The sequence below is a fragment of the Camelus ferus genome, chromosome 7, assembly GCF_009834535.1.
Source record: "Camelus ferus isolate YT-003-E chromosome 7, BCGSAC_Cfer_1.0, whole genome shotgun sequence".
Taxonomy (NCBI): Eukaryota; Metazoa; Chordata; class Mammalia; order Artiodactyla; family Camelidae; genus Camelus; species Camelus ferus.
In genome coordinates, this window is record NC_045702.1 from 9,270,573 (window position 1) to 9,290,175 (window position 19,603).

Sequence of the window (19,603 nt, forward strand, 5' to 3'; positions counted from 1 at the left end):
TTATCAAATTAAAACATATAATTTAAATGAATAATGATGGAGCTTGCAAAAAAGTGAGAGGAATAGTCAGTGGCAAAAAATGAAGAGGGAACTGAAAATCAGAGCAGCCAGTGGCCTGTGTGCAATGCTGTGGTTGCTTGGGAGAATTCTGTAGGCTTTGGGAAACCTATCAGCTTGGATTTCAGTGCCTGGGAATGGGAAATGTGGATGCAGGCCCAGGAGAGGCAGAGCTGGCTTGAGACTGTCTTCCTATCTCTATTCCCTGCACTTGGCATAGAGCCAGGAACCTCAAAGTGCCGCATTCTCAGTGAGTAAGAAAAAAACATCTGCCCACTGACACCAGGAGATAACAAGGAAGCTTGTCTGTCTTAGGCTGTTTATAAAGAAAAAAATCCCCAGAGATTTAGATTTACAGATCCATGTTCACATGGGTTTAGAGTGCCCATTTACGCTACCTGTGAGGTCCAGGAACCTCTAAGACCAGAAATTACTTACGTTAGTTGAAGCTCAATGACATTCCTTAGGCACCTGATAGAGGCAAAGACAAAACTGCCAGGAGGAAACAAGGCTTCCACCTAGCCTGCCCAGGACAGACAAAGCACAGATAAAACTCTACTGAAGATGAGCTTATGAAAAACAAACAAAAAATACACAAATCACAGGAAATGTGTCTCCAAGCAAACGAGTCAGCAAGATAAAAATGTTAGTACATAATCTCCAAGAGCTTTAGATAACTGAATTACAGGACAGAGTTCTAAAAAGTATGTTTAAAGTGGTTAAGATAGGAAAAAGAATTCAAAACATAAGAACAAAACAAGATTCTCTAGAATAAATCAGGCGTACTTGAAAGAGAACCAAATAAAACTTTGAAAACCAAAAAAAAGAATTGACAAATTAAAAAACTCAATGGGTTAGGTAACCAGGAGTTTAGACACTGCTAAACAAAGAACCATCAGTCCAAACTGGCTAAAACAAACTGTGGGCTGAGGGGTAAAACAAAGTTCTTCTTTACAGGGGAACACTAAACTCCCAAATGTAGACGAAATGAAAGTATTAGACATTCTCCATTTTGCAACCACCACTGTGTTAACTAATTTAGGAGAGGATCATCAATGGATGCTAAACACATCAGGTGAAAGACTACTGGGGGAAGCAGGATAATCACAAGTCTCAAAGTATCATACTACACATTACTTATTAATTACAAAAGGGAAAAGCTACTACAAAGAAATCAGGCCATCACTTTGACCAAGTGATCCAATTTAACTTTACCAATAAAGGGAGAAAATGATACATATGTCTCCTGATGTGATACATGGAAAGGAACACACCGCTACCTAAATTGTATTCTAGCCCCTCAAAAAAACCCGGAACAAAAATACTCTGATTCTAATGAGATCACACAAATACAAATCTGCAAAACTAGCCTTGTATCTTTAAAATGCAAATGTCATAAAAGACAAAAAAGCAAACAAAAACTCACAAATGTTCTAGATTAAAGAAGACAAAAGAAGTATGGCAACTAAATGTAATAATGACACTTGACTGGATACTGCACTAGTAAAAGAAAAAAGCTACAAAGGTCATTATTGGGTCAACTGGAGGATATGTGAATATGAAGAATAATAACAATTTAAGTATGATAATCATATTGCAGTTAGAAACGAAAATGTCCTTGTTCTTAAGAGATGCATGTGAAATATTTAGTGATGAAATGACCACTCAGCAAAAAAGTGTGTGTGTGAGAAAGGAAATGTGAGTGCCTGGTTGCTCACTATTGGAGAAAGGGGTATCAAATATAGAAAGGGAGGAGGCTAGAATAAACCCTGAATAGCTGGACTGGTATCATATGAACTCCTGGTTTTTAATATATATACAGGTGGATGGTTGTAGAAATATATAAAGGTAGGTGTGTGTGTGTGTGTATACATTTACACATGCATTCCCTAGCTGTTTGCTCAGCAGACCTGCATTAACCAAGGCATATTCAGTGCCTAGGCATTAATTTCTAAATGCCATTCTTCACTAAAAGCAAATCATAACCCTTTGGAGAAACAAACTGACTCCAGAGCTGGTTAGCTGGGGAAAATACAAGAGGAGCCTGGAATATCTTGTGGGGAAGGAAAAAAAAAAGTGCTCAAAGAATGATGCATCTTGTCAAAAGAACACAGAAGCCAGACGATCACACTAGCCAAATCTGAGACAATCTAACTATCAAAATAAATGACCTAACTGGAGAGAAGAGAAAGCTCTTATAGTAGAATGACAACAAATAAATGTTAAATGTGGCTGCACAGCAATGTGAATGTACTTAATACCACTGAATTATATACTTAAAAATGGTTAAGATAGTAAAATCCTACCCCCCACTAAGTTTAGAAAATATAAGAGGGATAAAGAAGGAATGATGGTATTAGAAATACACTATGACAACCAATACAGTGATAATTAATTTTGAAAAGAATCCAGAAAGGATGTTAAATCTATTAAGTCAAAATTTGATGAGGAACAGGATGCTTATAGCCTCAAACTAGTTCCCCACAAGTAACTATTGAAATTTACAAATTAATTTGTACAAAATACTTACCTAAAGCCTATGGGCACAGAAGGGTTAAAAGCATACAGATGGACATAGATATACAAGGCAAACACTAACCAAAAGAAAATTACTATAGTTGTGTTAATGTCAGACAAAACAGACTTGAAGGCAAAAAACCTAAGAGATAAAGGTAAGAGGAATAACTGACCAGAAGGATATTAACAATTCTGAATTTACATGCACTTAACAAAATCTCATGTATATTTGGCAAATTTGACAGTATTACGAGGAGATATTTAATGAGAAACAATCAATGGGAGCCTTTAACACACTTTCCTAGTAACTAACAGATCAAGCAGGTAAAGAATTTAAGAACACCATCAAGAAGCTTGACTCAAATATGGAGCCCAGTATTTAGGGACCATGCATTCTCTTCAAAACACCAAGAACCATTAATTAAAAAGTTGTCATATATAACAGGCTTAAATGCAAGTCTCAAAAAATATTAAAAAATTAATAGCGTACAGATCAGAATCTCTAGTCACAGTACAATTCACTTAAGGAAAAAAAAGATAACAAAGCCTTTTATTTCACATGTTTGGAAATTAAAAGCAACACCAATCACCAATAATACTTTCAAACAATATTTTAAAATGACTCCTCTAGATCAAAGGGGAAATAAATATGGAAGTCAGAAAATAATCTGGATATGACAAAGATACATAAAGGTTACATAGGGTTCTTTGTATCCTACTCTGTAATTTTCGGTATCCTTGAAATATGTCAAATTTTAAAAAGAAGAAAAAGCATGTATCAACAAATAACAAGGTAATATTGATTTGTGTCTTTGACATTTCTGGCACTTTCAGGCAAAATTAAATTAAAAATCAATATAAAGATTTCAAGTGACACAAAGAGCCATGGTCCAATAACTGGCTTCCTCATTGTGGCCATGCTTTAGCACCTAATGTGCTTTTTGTGAAAGTTCCTGAGGGGGAAAAATCATTACTCGGTTCAATAACCTAATTTGGTTTCAAATAATTGACTTTGTAATAATCAAATCCACCCCAAACAGATTAAGATTTGCTAACATCGTTTCCCAAGGTAAACTAAAGGCAAGTTAAAAAATGTTCTGGAAGACGGCAGCACTACTGGAGTAAATTCACGCTCTCTCCACCCTTCCCTGCCACACCAGCCTTTCCAAAGACTCCTTGAAGGGAGACAACTATCACTTCAACAAGCTTTGCTATACATCACTTCGAAAATATTTTACAGCTTCAACTTTTAAACAGAAATTATAACTTATATGAAAAAGCTTTCAATTGTAACGGGGATGAAAGGTTCAAGATTTCTGTTAGTTCAGCTATATTTTACTCCTTAAATTTTGGTCAACTTAATTCTTACTGCACAAATATTAAAACAAGATATTTTTCTTTCCTAAGCTACACAAGGTGTATTAGTAAAAGACCTAAACATTTTATGTCCAGGTATCAAAGTAATAAAAATAATACGTCGAGGATAACAAAGTGACACCAAAAATATGTACATTAGATCTAAATATAATGTATATATATATGTACCCAGCTTAACTCTATGCTGTTTCTCTTCTTCACTTCTAAGAAATGTATCCAGTGTTCGCAGGTCTGTCATGTAATCTTCTTTGTCAGTAGGGGAGTTGTAGACGGTGGGTGAAGAACGGTAGCGAGATCTCAATCCACTGCTCTCCACTGGTCCCACAGTGGTAGGGTATGAAGAAGGAGAGGGACTATAGCTGGACAACTATACAAAATAAAAGAACTTTATTTTATTTTGCTTTAATTGAAATTTATTTTTGTTTTGGTTTTTGATTTTCAAAAAGTAGCACACCAATTAGAATTGCCGAAATCCACAACACTGACAACACCAAATACTGGCGAGGATGTAGAGTAACAGTAACTCTGATTCACTGCTGGGGGGAATGTTAAATAGCACAGCCACTTCAGAAGACAGTTTGGCTGTTTCCTACAAAACTAAACATACTCTTACCATACCATCCAGCAATCTTGCTCCTTATATTTACTCTCCAAAGTTGAAAATTTATGTCCATACAAAACCCTGCACACAGATGTTTATAAGCAGCTTTATTCATAATTCCCAAAACTTGGAAGCAACCAAGATGTCCCTCAGTAGGTCAATGGATAAACTGTGGTAGATCTGGACAATGGAATATTATTCAGCACTAAAGGAAATGAGCTATTAGGCCATGAAAAGACATGGAGGAATCTTAAATGAATATTACTAAGTGAAAGAAGCCAACCTGAAAAGGCTACATACTGTATGATTCTGGAAAAAGGTTGCCAGGGGTTGAGCTTGGGGTCAGGGGAAGATGAACAGGTGGAGCACAAAGGACTTTCAGGGCAGTGAAATTACTCTGAATGGTATCAAACGGTGGATACATGTCATTATGTTTGTCCAAACCCATAGAATGTACACCACCAAGAGTGAACACTAATGTAAACTATGAACTCGGGGTGATAATGATGCGCCAATGTAGGCTTATCTGTTTAGTACCACTCTGGAGCAAGAATATGTTGATAGTGGGGGAGGCTATTCTTGTGGCGGGAAGCCAGGGGTATACAGAAAACCTCTTTCCATTCCTCTTAATTCTGCTGTAAACCTAAAACTTTTCTAAAAAACAAAGTCTATTTTTCAAAGAAGTAATTTAAGCTTATTTCTAAAAATGGAAAGCATGAAGAAAATAAGGCATACTTATAACTTTACCACCTAGAGATACTATAATCCTTTTCCACATTTTGTGTATTTTCAAATCTTTACATGTACATATGTCAATATATTTTTGTTTTTATATAATTGAGATAACATCCTTTAGCTTTAAATTGTTTTTTTTAAAGTTAACAAGCATTTTTCTCTAAAACTCCTTTATAAATATTACTCTTACTGGCTGTATAACATTTCATTGTACAAATATACCATAGTTTATTTTACAGTCTCATATTCTAGACATTTGGATTGTCTACAACTTTTGGTTAACTGTAAATAATGTTATGATTAACATCTCCGTACATAAATTTTTGCTCAATTTCTGATGACCTCCTTTAGGAGATTCCTAGAACTGAAATGATTTGATCAAAATATATGGACATTTTAAATACATATTCCTATTCTATTAAATGAAAATGTTATACTAAGTTAATAGATAGGAGTACCTATTTTGGATGTGTCCATCAGCATTACTATTTAAAAATGTTTATATGATATGCAAGAATTTAAAAAATGCACACTTAATTTGTGTTTCCTCATAACACTTTAAAACAGCTGGCTGCTGGTACCTATTTTATTACCTGGCTACTCCAGTACATTGACAAGTTTTTTCTATTGGGGTTTCTTTTTTTTTTGGTATTGATAAATTATGGGTTTTCTATTGGGGTTTCATGATCAATTTATATTAGTTTGTAATAAATTAAGGGTTAACAAATCTTCCAACTGTTTAATGCTGTTTGAAAATAAAAATGTTAATCCTCTTCCAAATTGATTTTTCTTTTATTTCAATTAACATATTAAATCCTTATATATACTATGACAATATTTGGGCTATTGTTTCATTAACTGGTTTATTTTTGCTCAACAGGCATAATATTTTACACTTAATATTCATCATCTTATTTCATCCTCTCAGTGAGATAAATATTATTGTATTAATTTTAAAAACAAGATATAAGAGATTAGGTAACTTGCTCAGGATCATACCAGGACTTCTTTCCGGTTTTCTGACCCTAGAGGTACACTTGTAACATGTTTTATAGGGTCAGAATGATCTGTTCATGTAATAGCAAAATGTTGATAACTGCTGCAGATGGGAAATAGATACACAGGAGTTCATTGTACTGGTCCCTTCATTTTTAGGCATGTTTGAAAATTTCCATAATCAAAGGTTTAAAAAGTAATTGCTTCTTGAAAATTTAAAAGAACTCAATAGTAAAACTTACTCAATAGTAAAACTAATGTGTTCTGTGAATGTATTTGATTAATAGTATTAAAATTTTCTTGATTTATAATTAGGTATTCTACTACTTAGTCAATTTTAGCATTTTTCCCCAGAAAAATAATTACTCATTTCATTAACTTTTCCAAAGTATTACTTTGGTTCAATAGACATTTTTATACCATCTATATTCCATACACTGTACTAAGGAAACAAAGATGAATAAAAAACACAAAGTCTTGTACTAAGGGCGGTTACAATCTAGAAAAAAGATAATTAAGCAATGTTGTAAACTTTGTGGAAAGAGCTAACTAGTACAGATTAATAATAGTTTTTTAGAAATAAAAATAACTTAAATATTCAAGGATAAACCAGGGTATACCCACTAGATGAGTACTAAGTAGCCATTAAACAGAAATTATGTTTGGGTGCTAGGATGATAAGTGATTTTTCTTCTAGTTTCCTAACATTCTATAATGATCAAATGGTACTTTTCCCATGAAAACAAACTATTTTAAAATCTTAATTTATCTATGGGTTATAAATTATCCTCATAATATTTTCTCATAATACTTGTAGTAAATTTTCTAAATTCTATTACTTGCAAAACTATCATTGGGTAATCAGTAGTATGGAATTTCATTACAATGAAATATTATGTAAAAGGGCAAGGGTACACAAGTGTGTTTCACTGTGTTTCATTTCCAGACATTCCTCATTTAATTAGTACCTATAAGAGGTATTAATCCAACCAGTGAGAACATCTGAAAATATGCTCATCCCCCCTTTAATGCCTCTTTTATAGTCTTATGCTTCAGGCAGGAGTCACAATTTCAAATTTGTCGATTTTGCTTCTATGAAGCATAAAAATCAGAACAAAAGCCCACTTTACCATGGGAGATGGAATAAAGGTTTCCAATCATTCCATCGAGAGTGTCTATACTCAAGAGTCAAAAACATGACAATCTCAGTTCTTAGCTTAGAAGATACTTCAACATGATGAAAAGCATTAAACTTCTATAAGGATATACAAAAATTTCACATAAAGAATCAAAGAAAGAGGGAAAACATGAATAAAGGAAACTAAAGTAAAAAATTACCACTGTTTCAACTTGTTTTAAAGACCCTGCAGAAAGATCCTAAATGGTCTGCCTCAGTTCATTATCTTTGCAAAATCCGTATCTTTTCTTTCATTTTAAGATGCGGTATAAAGAACTTCTAACTATTGTCGGAAAATCTGGGTTCCATTTTTGGCTCTTAAATAGGTGCTTTGGGCAAATCAATTACCCACAGTTCCTGGGATGCTTCATTGATAAAAGAGGAGTTTCCACTCACTAGATGATTTTCAATTCAAAACTCCCAATTCTAAAATAGTAATGTTACTGGCTGAGAGAAAAGAGTCATTACCTTATTATAACCACTGACAGGTGAGTAGGTCACTCCAGGGCTATAGGAACCACTGCCACCTGATGACAGCCCCTGCAGCTGAGGGCTGTATCCAGTTATACAGCTGGTGGTGAACTTGGGGCTGGTACTGGGTGAGCGAGATGGGCTGTAACTTAACACACTCTGACCTTGAATTGAAGAAGGTGGAGAGGGAGGGATTTGGGTTGCTGCCAGATCACGTGGAGGAGTAGTCTGTACAACTAGAAGGAACAAACAAGTGTACGTATAAACAGCATTTCTATAAAAACAGATTTAGTGAACTGACTCTTTTCTTTCAGGAAATGGGCAAGTAATAGAGTGATTTGGTTGTTAAATTATGTACAGTTTTATTACCAAAGGATACAAATTAGTTGTTTACCATTTCCATAGAGTTCAAAATAAGAAAGTGGCTTCAATGCAGCAAAAGTTATTCACTTAGTTTTAACTATAATCCATCAATGGAACAAACTTTCATGAGGTGGTGAATGTCAGTTCCATTCAATTTATATAAACAGGAATGATAATCATTGGTCTTAAGACAATTTATTATAGACCTGTTTAATTTAGTTCAACCAGATGGCCTTAGGAGTCCCTTCTAGCTGAGTGTATGAAAAGGGAAAATTAAATCGAGAAAGATTTATTACCAACCTTTTCCCTGCCTTTGCAAAAGATATAAAACACTTACCAGCTGTTTTCAACCCTAAAAGTGTTTGCTGTCCAGGGCTAACAACCAGACTTGTTGGTGCCACAGTATATTTGAAATACCTCCAAAAATCAAATAAGGCATTTAGGCTGAAGAGAGATGCAAGGGCAAGTTCTGGAAGAGAACAATTTATTATTTTCTTTAAGGGAGGTGGGAAATTTAAAGGGGGTAAACAAAACCAATCATAGCACTGATCCTTACAATTTTTTACAATAAACATTTTCTCCTTCATTTTAAAGATCAACAGTTGTAAAAAAGTCATGTGACTTTTGCAAGCACACACAGCTAGTTATAGAAGCCATGATTCTAACTCAGGTATGCAGATTCCAAAACTCTTGCTCATCTACCTGCCATACCACCTGTCTATCACAGACTTTAGATTAATGTGTGTATTAGACTTCGGAATTTACTGTAATGGCCATAGGACCCTTTATACCCACGAACTACTGAAGAGCAGACAGAAAGGAAGACCGAGGAAACTGAGGTGGGGAATCAATGGAGAAGAAATCTCCTTGGTCCTGAAAGGTGAAAATGTAGAAAAGGAGGAAAGGCATTTCAGGGAGAGTAACAATTATAAATCTTATCACCCTCAAACTTTACTTTTCTTCACTTCACAGAACTCATGATTATCTGCAATTGTACTGTTTATTAATTTGATTGTCTCTTCTACTAGAATATTGCTTCCATGAGAGGCAGAGACCATGCTGTATTCCCAGTTTGGGGAACATAGCAGGCACTCAGATATTTGTTGAATGAAGAAATGAAAACTAAGCTGAATTAAATTGAACAGTTTTTCATTGGTAGTAACTCTAAACCACAGTGAAAATTAATTACTTACCAATATACCAGAGGGGCCAGTATGTCACATTATAATATGAACTAATCAATTTTCCAGTCCTGAAAATATTAGAAAGGCTTTTCAATATCTTAAAACAAACAAACGAACAAGCAAAAAACAACCAAACACCAAAGATCAAAACAAACATACAACCTGTGGAACCAACCACTGGTTTCTCAAATTTTAACTTTTTTTTTTTTGGCTAATTAACTTACATTTCAGTATATATCATTCCAGCCATAGATACATTTAGGAGTCCCCAGGCTAAAACCACTTTCCTAGCTTCTGTTTCTTTTCTCATCTTGATGGTTCTGTCAATAAGGGAAGCACTAGGGTTTGACTCCCCTTGCATCTACACAAAAAGCACAAAAATTAGTAAAAAAAAAACAAACCCAAAAAAACCAAAAAACCCCCCACTTCTCCATTTATCAAACTTATGTCCACTAAAACTAACTAAAAATTGCATATACTTTCCCTCATTTTTAAAGTCTTTTCAAGTTTTTTTTTACATTTTAATATTAGAATATGAAAAGGAAACCCTAAGTTATAATTTCATTGGCACCACACTGTAATCAGCAGAGAACTGGCAATAAATAAAAATACCTTACTTTGAGATTTAAGGGTTAGAGGTTGTTTGCAATAATGCTGTATTGTGTTTTAGGAATATGTCACAAGGACTATGCCAAGGGCTATAAAAAAACTCAAAACACTCAGTTTTGGGGAGAAAATATTCCTAGTAACATTTAAGCATTACTCTCCTCCTATGTCCTCGTGCAGAAGCCATTAACTATGATCTTAAACAACTCTGTACGCCAGCGATCTCCATTTGGGTTGCTGATACAGTATAAGAATTTAAATTTTAGAAGGGCAAGTACTTATGATGGGAAAGGGATAAGGGTGAGTGGGGAGAGTGTGCAGTTTGGGTTCCCACTTGAATTTGTATTTCCTTTGTTCTGCTAAGCCTCATCTCTTGCAAACAAGTTTAAGACTTGTTCCAGCTATATGGAATCGTATCACAGAGAGCAGTAGCCTTCCCGCAACCCTACCCGAAGTCTGGGGAGAGTTTCCCTCCCTGGCTGTCCCAGTACAAACTTTAGCAACTCCTATTCCTTCTTTCCTCCCTTCCATTACAGGCAGTGGGAGGTCTGGCCACATTCCCCTTGGCTGGACCCTCCGCAACTCTGCAGGCGCGGAACTCCCACAGCCCGCGTGGACTCTGCGTCCAGGAAGCACAAAGATGACCCCGAAAACGCACCGTGTTCTTCGGCCGGAAGCGGCTGGCTCGCGCCACTCTCCACTGCACATGCGCGAAGCCCTGCCGCTACCGTGAAGGCGACTGGCTTGCGGGGCTTCAGTTACCGGAAGGACGGGACTATCTCTTCTCGCGAGAAGAGAAAGGTTGGGGAGGGACAGGGGCTAGGAGCGTTACCAGGGAAACAGCTCTCGGAGTTGTGGCTCCCACTCAGGTGCCAGAAGAAGGCTGAGAAGCAAAAATTCAGACCAGGCTCTGAACCTGCAGTAAAAAGTAATAACTATAACAAGCTGAATTTCTATATTTTAACATGATTTTAACTTTCTTAGGGCATTTAGGGGCTCACATTTTAAAGCAGATTTTTATTAAGCAGAGTGGCTAATTGTAGGATACAGGATACTTGATATGTGTCCAGACACCATCAGCAATGACAAAGCATTTCTCACACCACTGTGTTAAAAAAAAAAAATTAGATGTTCTGACCCGATGTAAATTCTTAAATATCCGTGTAACGAAGGTGCAGCACTGACAAGAAAAACCAAAAAATATTTTGTTAAAGCTGTTAGTGATTTTGAGGTTTTTTTAAAAAACGATCTCTACTTCTGAATATTCTTTGGAAGAACTTTTAATCCTGAGGAAAATGTTCATTAGGGAGTTAAGTTTGGTTTTATTTAACAAATACAAACGCCTACAAATGTGCCGCTGAACCACGCACGGGGATATGAAATTAAAAGCTTCCCTGGTTACTGCCTCAAGGAGCTCAGCCCGGGGGAGGCTGGCAGGTGCAGAGAAAGGCAGGCGATGGGGGCGTGGAGAACCCCGAGGAGGCGCGACAGGCCCAGCCCGGATCCCCGCGAGCTTCCTGGAAGAGGCGTCACGGGCCTACAGCAGACAGGCAAGGTCTAGGAGGGCAGGGTCCGGGGACTTGCACATGGGGGATGCAGAGAACTGTATTTCTAATAAAAGCATAATGCCATGTCATAATAAGCTAGTGGATTGTTACATTATGTAAGTCCCAATGGCCAAAATTTTTCCTAAAATGCTTCTAAGGTCAAACAGAAGAGAATAAAGTTTCCTTGTGGTATTGTATATTAATGAAAATCCACAGGTATGCTATGCTCTTAAAGATCCAACCGATTTTTTAAAGTGGAATTTTTATAATTTTTAGATTGCCTTAGCAACAATGGTATTTTGCTCTAGTTTAGATTTAGAGATGAAATTGAAAATTGTTCAAATGTACAGTCAAAATTTGAATAGCAGATTCCTCTCCAACCCATGTCTGGCTCTTTCTCAGGAAGCAATTGTACCTTTGATGTAATTCACAAGAAGCACATCTATGTTTTCCTTCTTAATATAATCTATAAATTACTATGCGTTTACTGAAGGATTAAAAAGGAATATTTCTACTGCCTAAATTAGACGTATTTAGGGTTGCCACAGCAAAATACCACAGATTAGGTGGCTTAAACAAGGGAAATTAATTTTTTCACAGTTGTGGAGGTTGGAAGTGTAAGATCAAGGTGCCAGCAGGATTGGTTTCTCCTGAGGAGGCTTGTCTCCTTTGGTTTGCTGATGGCCACCTTCTATCTGTGTCCTTGCATGGCTTTTTCCCCTGTGCTTGGGCATCCCTGGTGTGTCTTCCTTTTTTCATTAGGACACCAGTCATATTGGATTAGGGCTCTATCCTCATGACCTCATTTAACCTTAAATACCTCTATAAAGGCTGTATCTCCAATTGGAGTCAGATTGGGGGTTAGGGCTTTAACATATATGCATTTGGGGGAACATAATTCCTTCTATAACATATTAGAACTATGTATGTGAATTTGCAGTGATATAGTAGATATCAAAGAGACTGAAAAAAAGAATGGATACCTCAAAGACATATTTTAAAGACATTAGAATAGGGTATTTAAAGAAGATATAAGCATATACAAGTTTCAGGACCAAAAAAAAAAAAAAAAAAATTGAAGCAGAATGCACCATATTGAGGTATGGGGAAAATACCTTAAACTCTTATAGAAGTAATTTAGATAAATCTTCCAAAAACTTAGAAATCCAAGAAATGTTTGTCAGTTCCTGTCACAGTTACTGAAGTATAGGTCATAATACGTTGCCAAGGAAGTTGTCATAAACACGGAGTGAAGTCCTTCCCGGTCATCTTCATCCCTTTGAGCATGTTTTATTTTCAAAGCAAGAAGCCATCATGGGAGACCTTTTTTCCTTATTTTGGGAGGTGGATCCTCCCCCTATACCTATAAGTTTTACCATTCCAAATCAAGATTATGAATGCCGGAAGGATGACTCTTGTGGGACAATAGGGAACTTCCTGCTTTGGTATTTTGTCATTATATTGGTCCTGATGTTCTTCTCTCGGGCTTCTGTCTGGGTAGGATATCCTTTTTCATTTTAAATAATTTATTTATTGTATACTAGGGGATTTTCTATAAAATAAATTCACTTTACTTTGATGAAAATACTTTTTAAAAGTTTGTTTTCTGGTTTTAAAAATAATGCAGTCTCATTCTAGAGAATCCAAGAAGATAGAAAAGGATGAAAAAGAAAGTTTAAACCACTATAATCCTATTTCCTAGAGATAACCACTGTTAACATTTTGGAGTGTATTCTTCTATTTTTTTTTCTTTTTCTCTATCCCAGTATATCTCTTTTCATCTCTCTATCTTTAATCTTAGATGGTTGGCATTATATTGTATATGTTTTCATATCCTGCTTTTTTTCAGCTTAATATTGTATTGTAACACTTCTCAAATTATATTCACACAGCAGCACTCTTAATGACTGCATAATTTTGTCTTGTGGTTGCACCATAACAAATCTGCAATTCTGAGACATTTAGGTTTTTTTGCAGTTTGTCCATATGCTACGTAATGCTGGAAAAAACTTCCCTACTGGTTAATGATATCCAAGTTCCTTTTGCAGCCACGTAATTCTAATCAAAGATACAGAAGCTGTTGTATTTATAGATACATGTTGTAGGATTTTGGGTTTTTAGAATGAGGCAATACACTCTCCACATAGAATAAGATGCAGAACTATACAGAACTACTGTCACCACTCGAGACCACCTACTAGCAGAAGAAAATGTCATCCTCTAAAGAATGAGATTGCCCACTTAATCAGGGCTGTGATGCTCCAACATATTATAAGTAACGAAGCTCTTCTAAATTGCTGACATGGAATCCTTGCTGGCCATTAATACCAGGCTGATGATTAATAAAACCACCACCATTTAGCATTATAGCCAGAGCTCTGTGCTGCCAGTGGTCAGCTAGACTGAGTGCTGTATCAGCTCTAGATGGAGAGGAGGAGGTTTGTTATGTCTGTGCCAGCTGGATTCCATTATAATAATCAAAGACTCTTCCCCTCATCACCGCCTTTGCCTAAGAAGAAGTTTCATCTAAGTCTAAATGCTTAAGGTAGACACTTTGCCAAAAGGAGATTTAGAATAGTGATAGCTTATACATGTCTTAGACTCCCTAGCTAAGTACATTGAATTTGTCTGGTCTGGCAAGAAAAACTACTTTAAAAAATTAACAAAAAATTGAAATTGATTCTTGGCAATTTCATCATGAAGACCACTTAAGAGGTCTAAGCTGTTTCTCTGCTCCCTTGCTTGCATCAGCTCTTTGGAGTCATAGAACCCCGAGGTTCAAGGACCTTAGGAGAGCATACCATCCAGCCTCCTTGTAGGCAAGTAAGATTTCAGTATCTTTCCTTTTTTTTAAACTGATAAAGCCCAAAGAAATTAAGTGACTTGTCCAATGTCACATGAGTGGTTATGACACAAAGGAGAATAGATCCAGGTTTCCTGCCATATTTTTTTTGCTTCATTGCATAGTTGAAATGTTGACCTATATCTATTCAGTGCTGATTAAAATCTTAATTATCTTAGAGGTTTCATCTTTCACTTTTTACCCTTATGGTAGCTTCTGAAGAGTCCCAGATTTGAAATCTGAGAACCATATGAGAGCTAGTCAAAAAGGATGGAATTATTCCTTCACTTTGAACTACATGTTCTCTGCTAAACTATGAACCTTTATTTACAAACCTTGAAGTAATGGTAAAAGCATGATGGAAATACAGTGGTAATTATCCTCAAACACAAAGCACACTGATCTCTGGATTTGCCACTTTTAAAGATGCATTTACCCTTTTGCTTTCAGAAATTATATATGCTATATTTAGTTTATATATCTGCTTAATATTTATTTAGGCTGATAGTGCTGGAATTTTCCCAGACAATACCAGTCCAAGCTCCTCTTTCTGCATATGTGGAAACTGAGCTTAGGAGGTGTTCAGTGGCTCGGTAGAATCAGGGTTGTATAATGGCAGAAATGCAGAGCCATAGCCCATATCTTTCCACTGTTCTACGCTACCCCTCAGGGCAGGCACTGCTGTTATTCTGATTCAACTGAGTCACACGCAAAGATGGTTATTAAAATGCTTTTGGTAACCACAGTTCATATGAGTCCACTTAGCTTGATGCAAAATCTTTCTTTTGATTTTGTGATTATATTTTGATTTGACATCAAGTCAAATATGGAAGCTTTCCATGAAAAAGATAAGAACCTAATAAGTGTCTTAAAACACTTTCCCTTCTCAATGACAAAAGTACCCATTATAGAAAATGTGGACTTATAGGAAAGTAGAAAAAATAAAATAAAAACCACTCCAAATTGTGTAGAAATAAGCTACTATTAACTTTTTAGGTTTATAAACTTCTAATCTTTTAATAATCACCCCTATACATATTAAATTTAAAATAAAGCCCCCCCCAAAATAGTTTTTTAAAAGAGGTAACCCAAAAGAAGACTCCACTCTTAAAGTTTTCAGAGAATATTTCGGTAACCCTGAAAGCAAAAAGGTACCTTGTTAGAGAAACGTGCCTACCATTGTGGAGAACCGATACTAGAAAAGGAATGAGGCAAGGATCTTAATTTGCAGTTATAAATACCCATATATGGCAGTTTTCAACCTAAAGGCAGTTTGACTTTCTACATAAATTCATTTTTTCCCTGATTATAGGCAATTTGAAGAATTAGAAGGAAAAAAATCAGTTTCACCGCTCAAAGCCAACCATTGCTAACACTTGTATACATCCCTTAGCCTTTTTTCTTTTCATATTTTTAGCTAACTTAGTAAGTGCATATATGAATTTGCATCTTGATTTTTAACTTAGCATGATAACATTTATTATGTCATGTTATGATGTACTTTTATTATAATAATTTTTACAACTATATATTATATGACTGTATGATTCTACCATAATTTAACCATTGCCTACTTTTGAATTTTGTATTTATATTATCTTAACTACACTGGAATGAATATTTCTGTACACAAAACTTTCTCTCTTTTGGGGTTTATTTCCTGGTGATAGATTCCCAGAATTATGATGTGCCCAAAGTGTTATGAATATTTCTAAAGTATTTGATATGTTCTGAAAGAGTTGCTTTCTTTGTATTTGTATCTTTTGGCAAAACCATTTTCAGTATCAAAAAGTGGTCTGCTCATCTGAAAAATGGGACAAATATATATTTATGGAGTATTGAGGCAGAATATTTGAAACTGGAATTATTTTTAAAAAATGTATTTCTTCTGATTGCCATATTCACATATAATATATTATGGTTGCATTTTGGAGGAAAGTTTCCAAAGGATTTAGGATATAGTAAGTCTATGAATTCAGATAAAGATCTTAAAGAATTATCATAAAGTGACGTGATAAAATGTCCTTTAAAAACTAATTTAAAACTAATCCTAGTATGCTATCACATCTGTTTTTAAGTGATATTTAAATGGTATTTCTCTATAATGTCAGTGAGTACAGGAGAACTTTATAATCTATAGCTTCTCATCAGTATTACTTTCTCTCAAGTCTTGTTTCATTTTGCTTGGTTCAAAACATTTTGGTAGATCCTGCTATCAAAGCCCGGGCTTCTTAATGGGCAGCAGACGTTGGATCACTGTAATAGGAATTCAATAAGTATTTATTGAACTGCACTGACTTTAAAATTAGACATTGTCAAAGGGCCTAAGGCAGTAGTGTTTCTTAACAAACATGAGCGAAAAACAACCAACTGAGATGACTATTACTAATCTGTATTTCTGAAACAGATGTCTGAGAAGAAAAAGGATGAAGACAATGGGACAAGCACTTCACTAAGTAAAGGTGAGAGCCAATGCATATTTGATATTGGACTATGATGAGAGAAATACGTGCTGTGTGTGGAAAGCAAAAAGCAGAGATAAACAGCCAAGAGTGTTATAGAGACTTCGCAGCCTTCCCAGAGCAGCTTGCTTTGGTTCAGAAGGCTAGCTTAGTTAGTTCTGCAGAGCTGCGAGAGAGGGTACAAATTACTGGTAGGTAAAACTCAAGCTCTCTTTCATTCCTCAGCAATCTGTCTTCTCAGAGCTTGCCTTTCACACACATTTATCGTTAGGGTACCTCAGGACTATGAGTTATATGTGACATCTTTTCCAAGAACCTATAAGCAGTGGTGTGCTGATAAATGTTTAAGAACTGGCTCTCCAAAAATGTGTGTGTATATGTGTGTATATTGTTTTAAAAATTTTATTAATATAAATGATGTATATCACACGATTTACAAGTAATACAATATATAATACACTTTATGGTAAATTCCATATAGACCACTGATTCTCACAAAATACTTTCCTTGATTTTTGCCAGACCCTTTCATCCTTAGCCAACCTATAGCTGCAGCTGATGAATGAGTGTAGTTCCGATATGAATGTAACTGTCCTTTAAGTTAAGGAATAAGATGAAAGAAACTAGAAGGTGTATGATGGAACTTAACTCGGTTGTTAATGATGTGAAAGACTTCTTTGCTGAGTTGGATAATAGTTTTAGCATACTCTGGAAGAATATTTCCTCATTTTTGGGTGCTATTCACAATACAGTGGCTATAGTCATGACACGTTTAAATGTAATCTATGTTAGTAACATGTTCTCCATTATTCTAAGTCTAGGCAATCAACAGAACCATAAATGAAGACCTGATTTTTAGTGCTTGTTGATTTTTATCCCCCCAAAACTAATTTCAGGTTGCCAACATGATGTCACTGAACGTGGGAGTTGGAAAGAGACACACAGTAGCACATCGTTACATAGTACTTCCAGTATCCATAGACAACAGACATTAATAGTAGTTTCAAGCGCATACCTCATAATGAACATAGTAAAATAATTTAGGAAGTGAGTAGTTTTGAGTACTTATTCTGTTTATTTGTAACAAATGGATTTAGTGGTAAGTTTGTACAACTTAATTTTTACTAACCTGTGTGTTTAACAACCATCTTGCAAATTCCTGAAAGTTTATCAGTTCTTGCAAGCTGGCTGGTATGAGCCAACTCCAGCACACCAGTGTATAAAGGGAAGATCCTTTTAAATTTTCTGCTATCCAAATCACATTCATATACACACTCGAATTGTTAAGATGTCAGTCAAGACAAACGTAAAAAGATCCTTCTCTGGAAAGGTTTGTTGACCTTTCCTTTGATCTTATTTCAGGGGTCCATGAAACTTCAAAAATAGTATGTCAAGCATCTATTTGACCTTTCTGGTCTTTAGGAGTTCTGGTATGGTACTGGGAAGTGAAATTAGCAGCCAACACTTGCAAATGAGTGGAGAAAAGTGGTGACTTGGCAAATGGCAGCAAAGAGTGAGCCTACATCATAGGCTTCCTTAGGTAATATGAAGTTATAGTAACCAACAGCATGCCTAACTTGTTGATTTGTTTCATTGTTGTTAGCAAGCAAAGATATTTTCTATAAGCGGCAAAGCAAAGATGGTGCCTGGGATTCCTTGCAAGTGCTGAAAAAGCCAAAGCAGAGCCAACTTACCCCTGTAACTGACTCAGAAGTGGCTTTGGTCAGTGCCTATCTTGAACAAAGACGAGCGAGGCGCCATTCTGAATTCAGCCAGGTGAATCAGACCCAACATGACAGTGATACTACTGAGTGTGACAGTGAAGAATCCAACTCGGGAGCCTCCTCATGGAAGGAGAGTGAAAGTGAACACCACCCATCACCAGCCAGTATTAAGAAGAGAAAAATAGCTCAGAGGCAAAGGAGTATGGGAGGTTACCAAATCAGGGAAAGGCCCTGCCTCCACTGCAAAGCCATGAGAACCAATGAATGGTTGACCCGCCATTTCCTTCAAAGCGCTTCAATAACAACCCCGATGAAGGGAGATATTCAAGAGGAAAATTCTGGACCTGAGATTAACACAAAATTCAGTAAATTTTGAATTTTATGAAGTCCTTATCTTACTTGAAGCCAAATGAAAGAGATGAATAAAACATGAACAATCACCAGAGCTCTAGGTGAGGAGGCTTTTACAATAAAGTCTCTCTGCTAACAACAAAAACATACTTGGAACCCCAGCAGTAAAATTTCAGCTAATTCTTTGTCCAAGAACAGGCCAGTGAATTTTTTTTATGGCATCACTGGAACATCAAAGATCTGCATCCACTGCGATCTTTTATTCAAAAGAGCACAAGACAGATATTTTATGCCTTGAGTATTTTGTGTATGTCTGTAATACAAGTAAGGAAGCTCTTTGAAAATATATTTATGTTTAGAAACCATTTAAATTTATTCATATGTTTTGACTATCTGATTGACTGAATTAGGTAATGTTGGTTGGACTAGAATTTACCCCTATTTTATAGATCCATAAGGTGACTCTACCTGAACTGTATTGATACACATGTGTCAGCTTGGGGCTGGTGAGGAGGAGCTCAAGAGCCTGGAATGAGACCTGATTCCTAGAGTAGACCAAATGGCATCTGGACCATGGGCTGTCTGTGGTTACT

At 35.9% G+C, this 19,603-nt stretch overlaps 2 protein-coding genes across 5 annotated transcripts in view; one reads left to right on the forward strand and one right to left on the reverse strand.

Moving 5' to 3' along the window:
* TMEM209 (transmembrane protein 209) overlaps positions 1 to 10,843 on the reverse strand; it is a 28,354-nt gene extending 17,511 nt beyond the window's left edge. Inside the window, exons 1-6 of one of the 4 annotated variants that reach the window (XM_006184708.2) lie at positions 10,743 to 10,843; positions 9,703 to 9,839; positions 9,488 to 9,546; positions 8,632 to 8,763; positions 7,929 to 8,167; positions 4,120 to 4,318 (exon numbers count right to left, since the gene is read on the reverse strand). In XM_006184708.2, the coding sequence (XP_006184770.1) occupies positions 4,120 to 4,318; positions 7,929 to 8,167; positions 8,632 to 8,763; positions 9,488 to 9,546; positions 9,703 to 9,839 (766 nt within the window). In that variant the 5' untranslated portion in view covers positions 10,743 to 10,843. The other 3 variants (XM_014559287.2, XM_032483335.1, XM_014559289.2) reach the window with 3 other exon arrangements.
* Positions 10,844 to 12,880: 2,037 nt separating this feature from the next.
* Positions 12,881 to 19,372, forward strand: SSMEM1 (serine rich single-pass membrane protein 1). Its single transcript, XM_006184707.2, has 3 exons — positions 12,881 to 13,128; positions 16,881 to 16,935; positions 18,539 to 19,372. Exons 1-3 carry the CDS (start codon positions 12,946 to 12,948, stop codon positions 19,033 to 19,035), a joined length of 735 nt encoding a protein of 244 aa, XP_006184769.1. The 5' UTR covers positions 12,881 to 12,945; the 3' UTR covers positions 19,036 to 19,372.
* The last annotated feature ends 231 nt before the right edge of the window (positions 19,373 to 19,603 follow it).

Bases quoted from the DNA above. Each gene is read 5' to 3' on its own strand.
- SSMEM1 (XM_006184707.2), top strand. From the start codon at position 12,946: ATGGGAGACCTTTTTTCCTTATTTTGGGAGGTGGATCCTCCCCCTATA. The intron at 13,129-16,880 runs GTAGGATATCCT...TTTCTGAAACAG, and splicing joins TCTCTCGGGCTTCTGTCTGG to ATGTCTGAGAAGAAAAAGGA. The intron at 16,936-18,538 runs GTGAGAGCCAAT...CATTGTTGTTAG, and splicing joins AAGCACTTCACTAAGTAAAG to CAAGCAAAGATATTTTCTAT.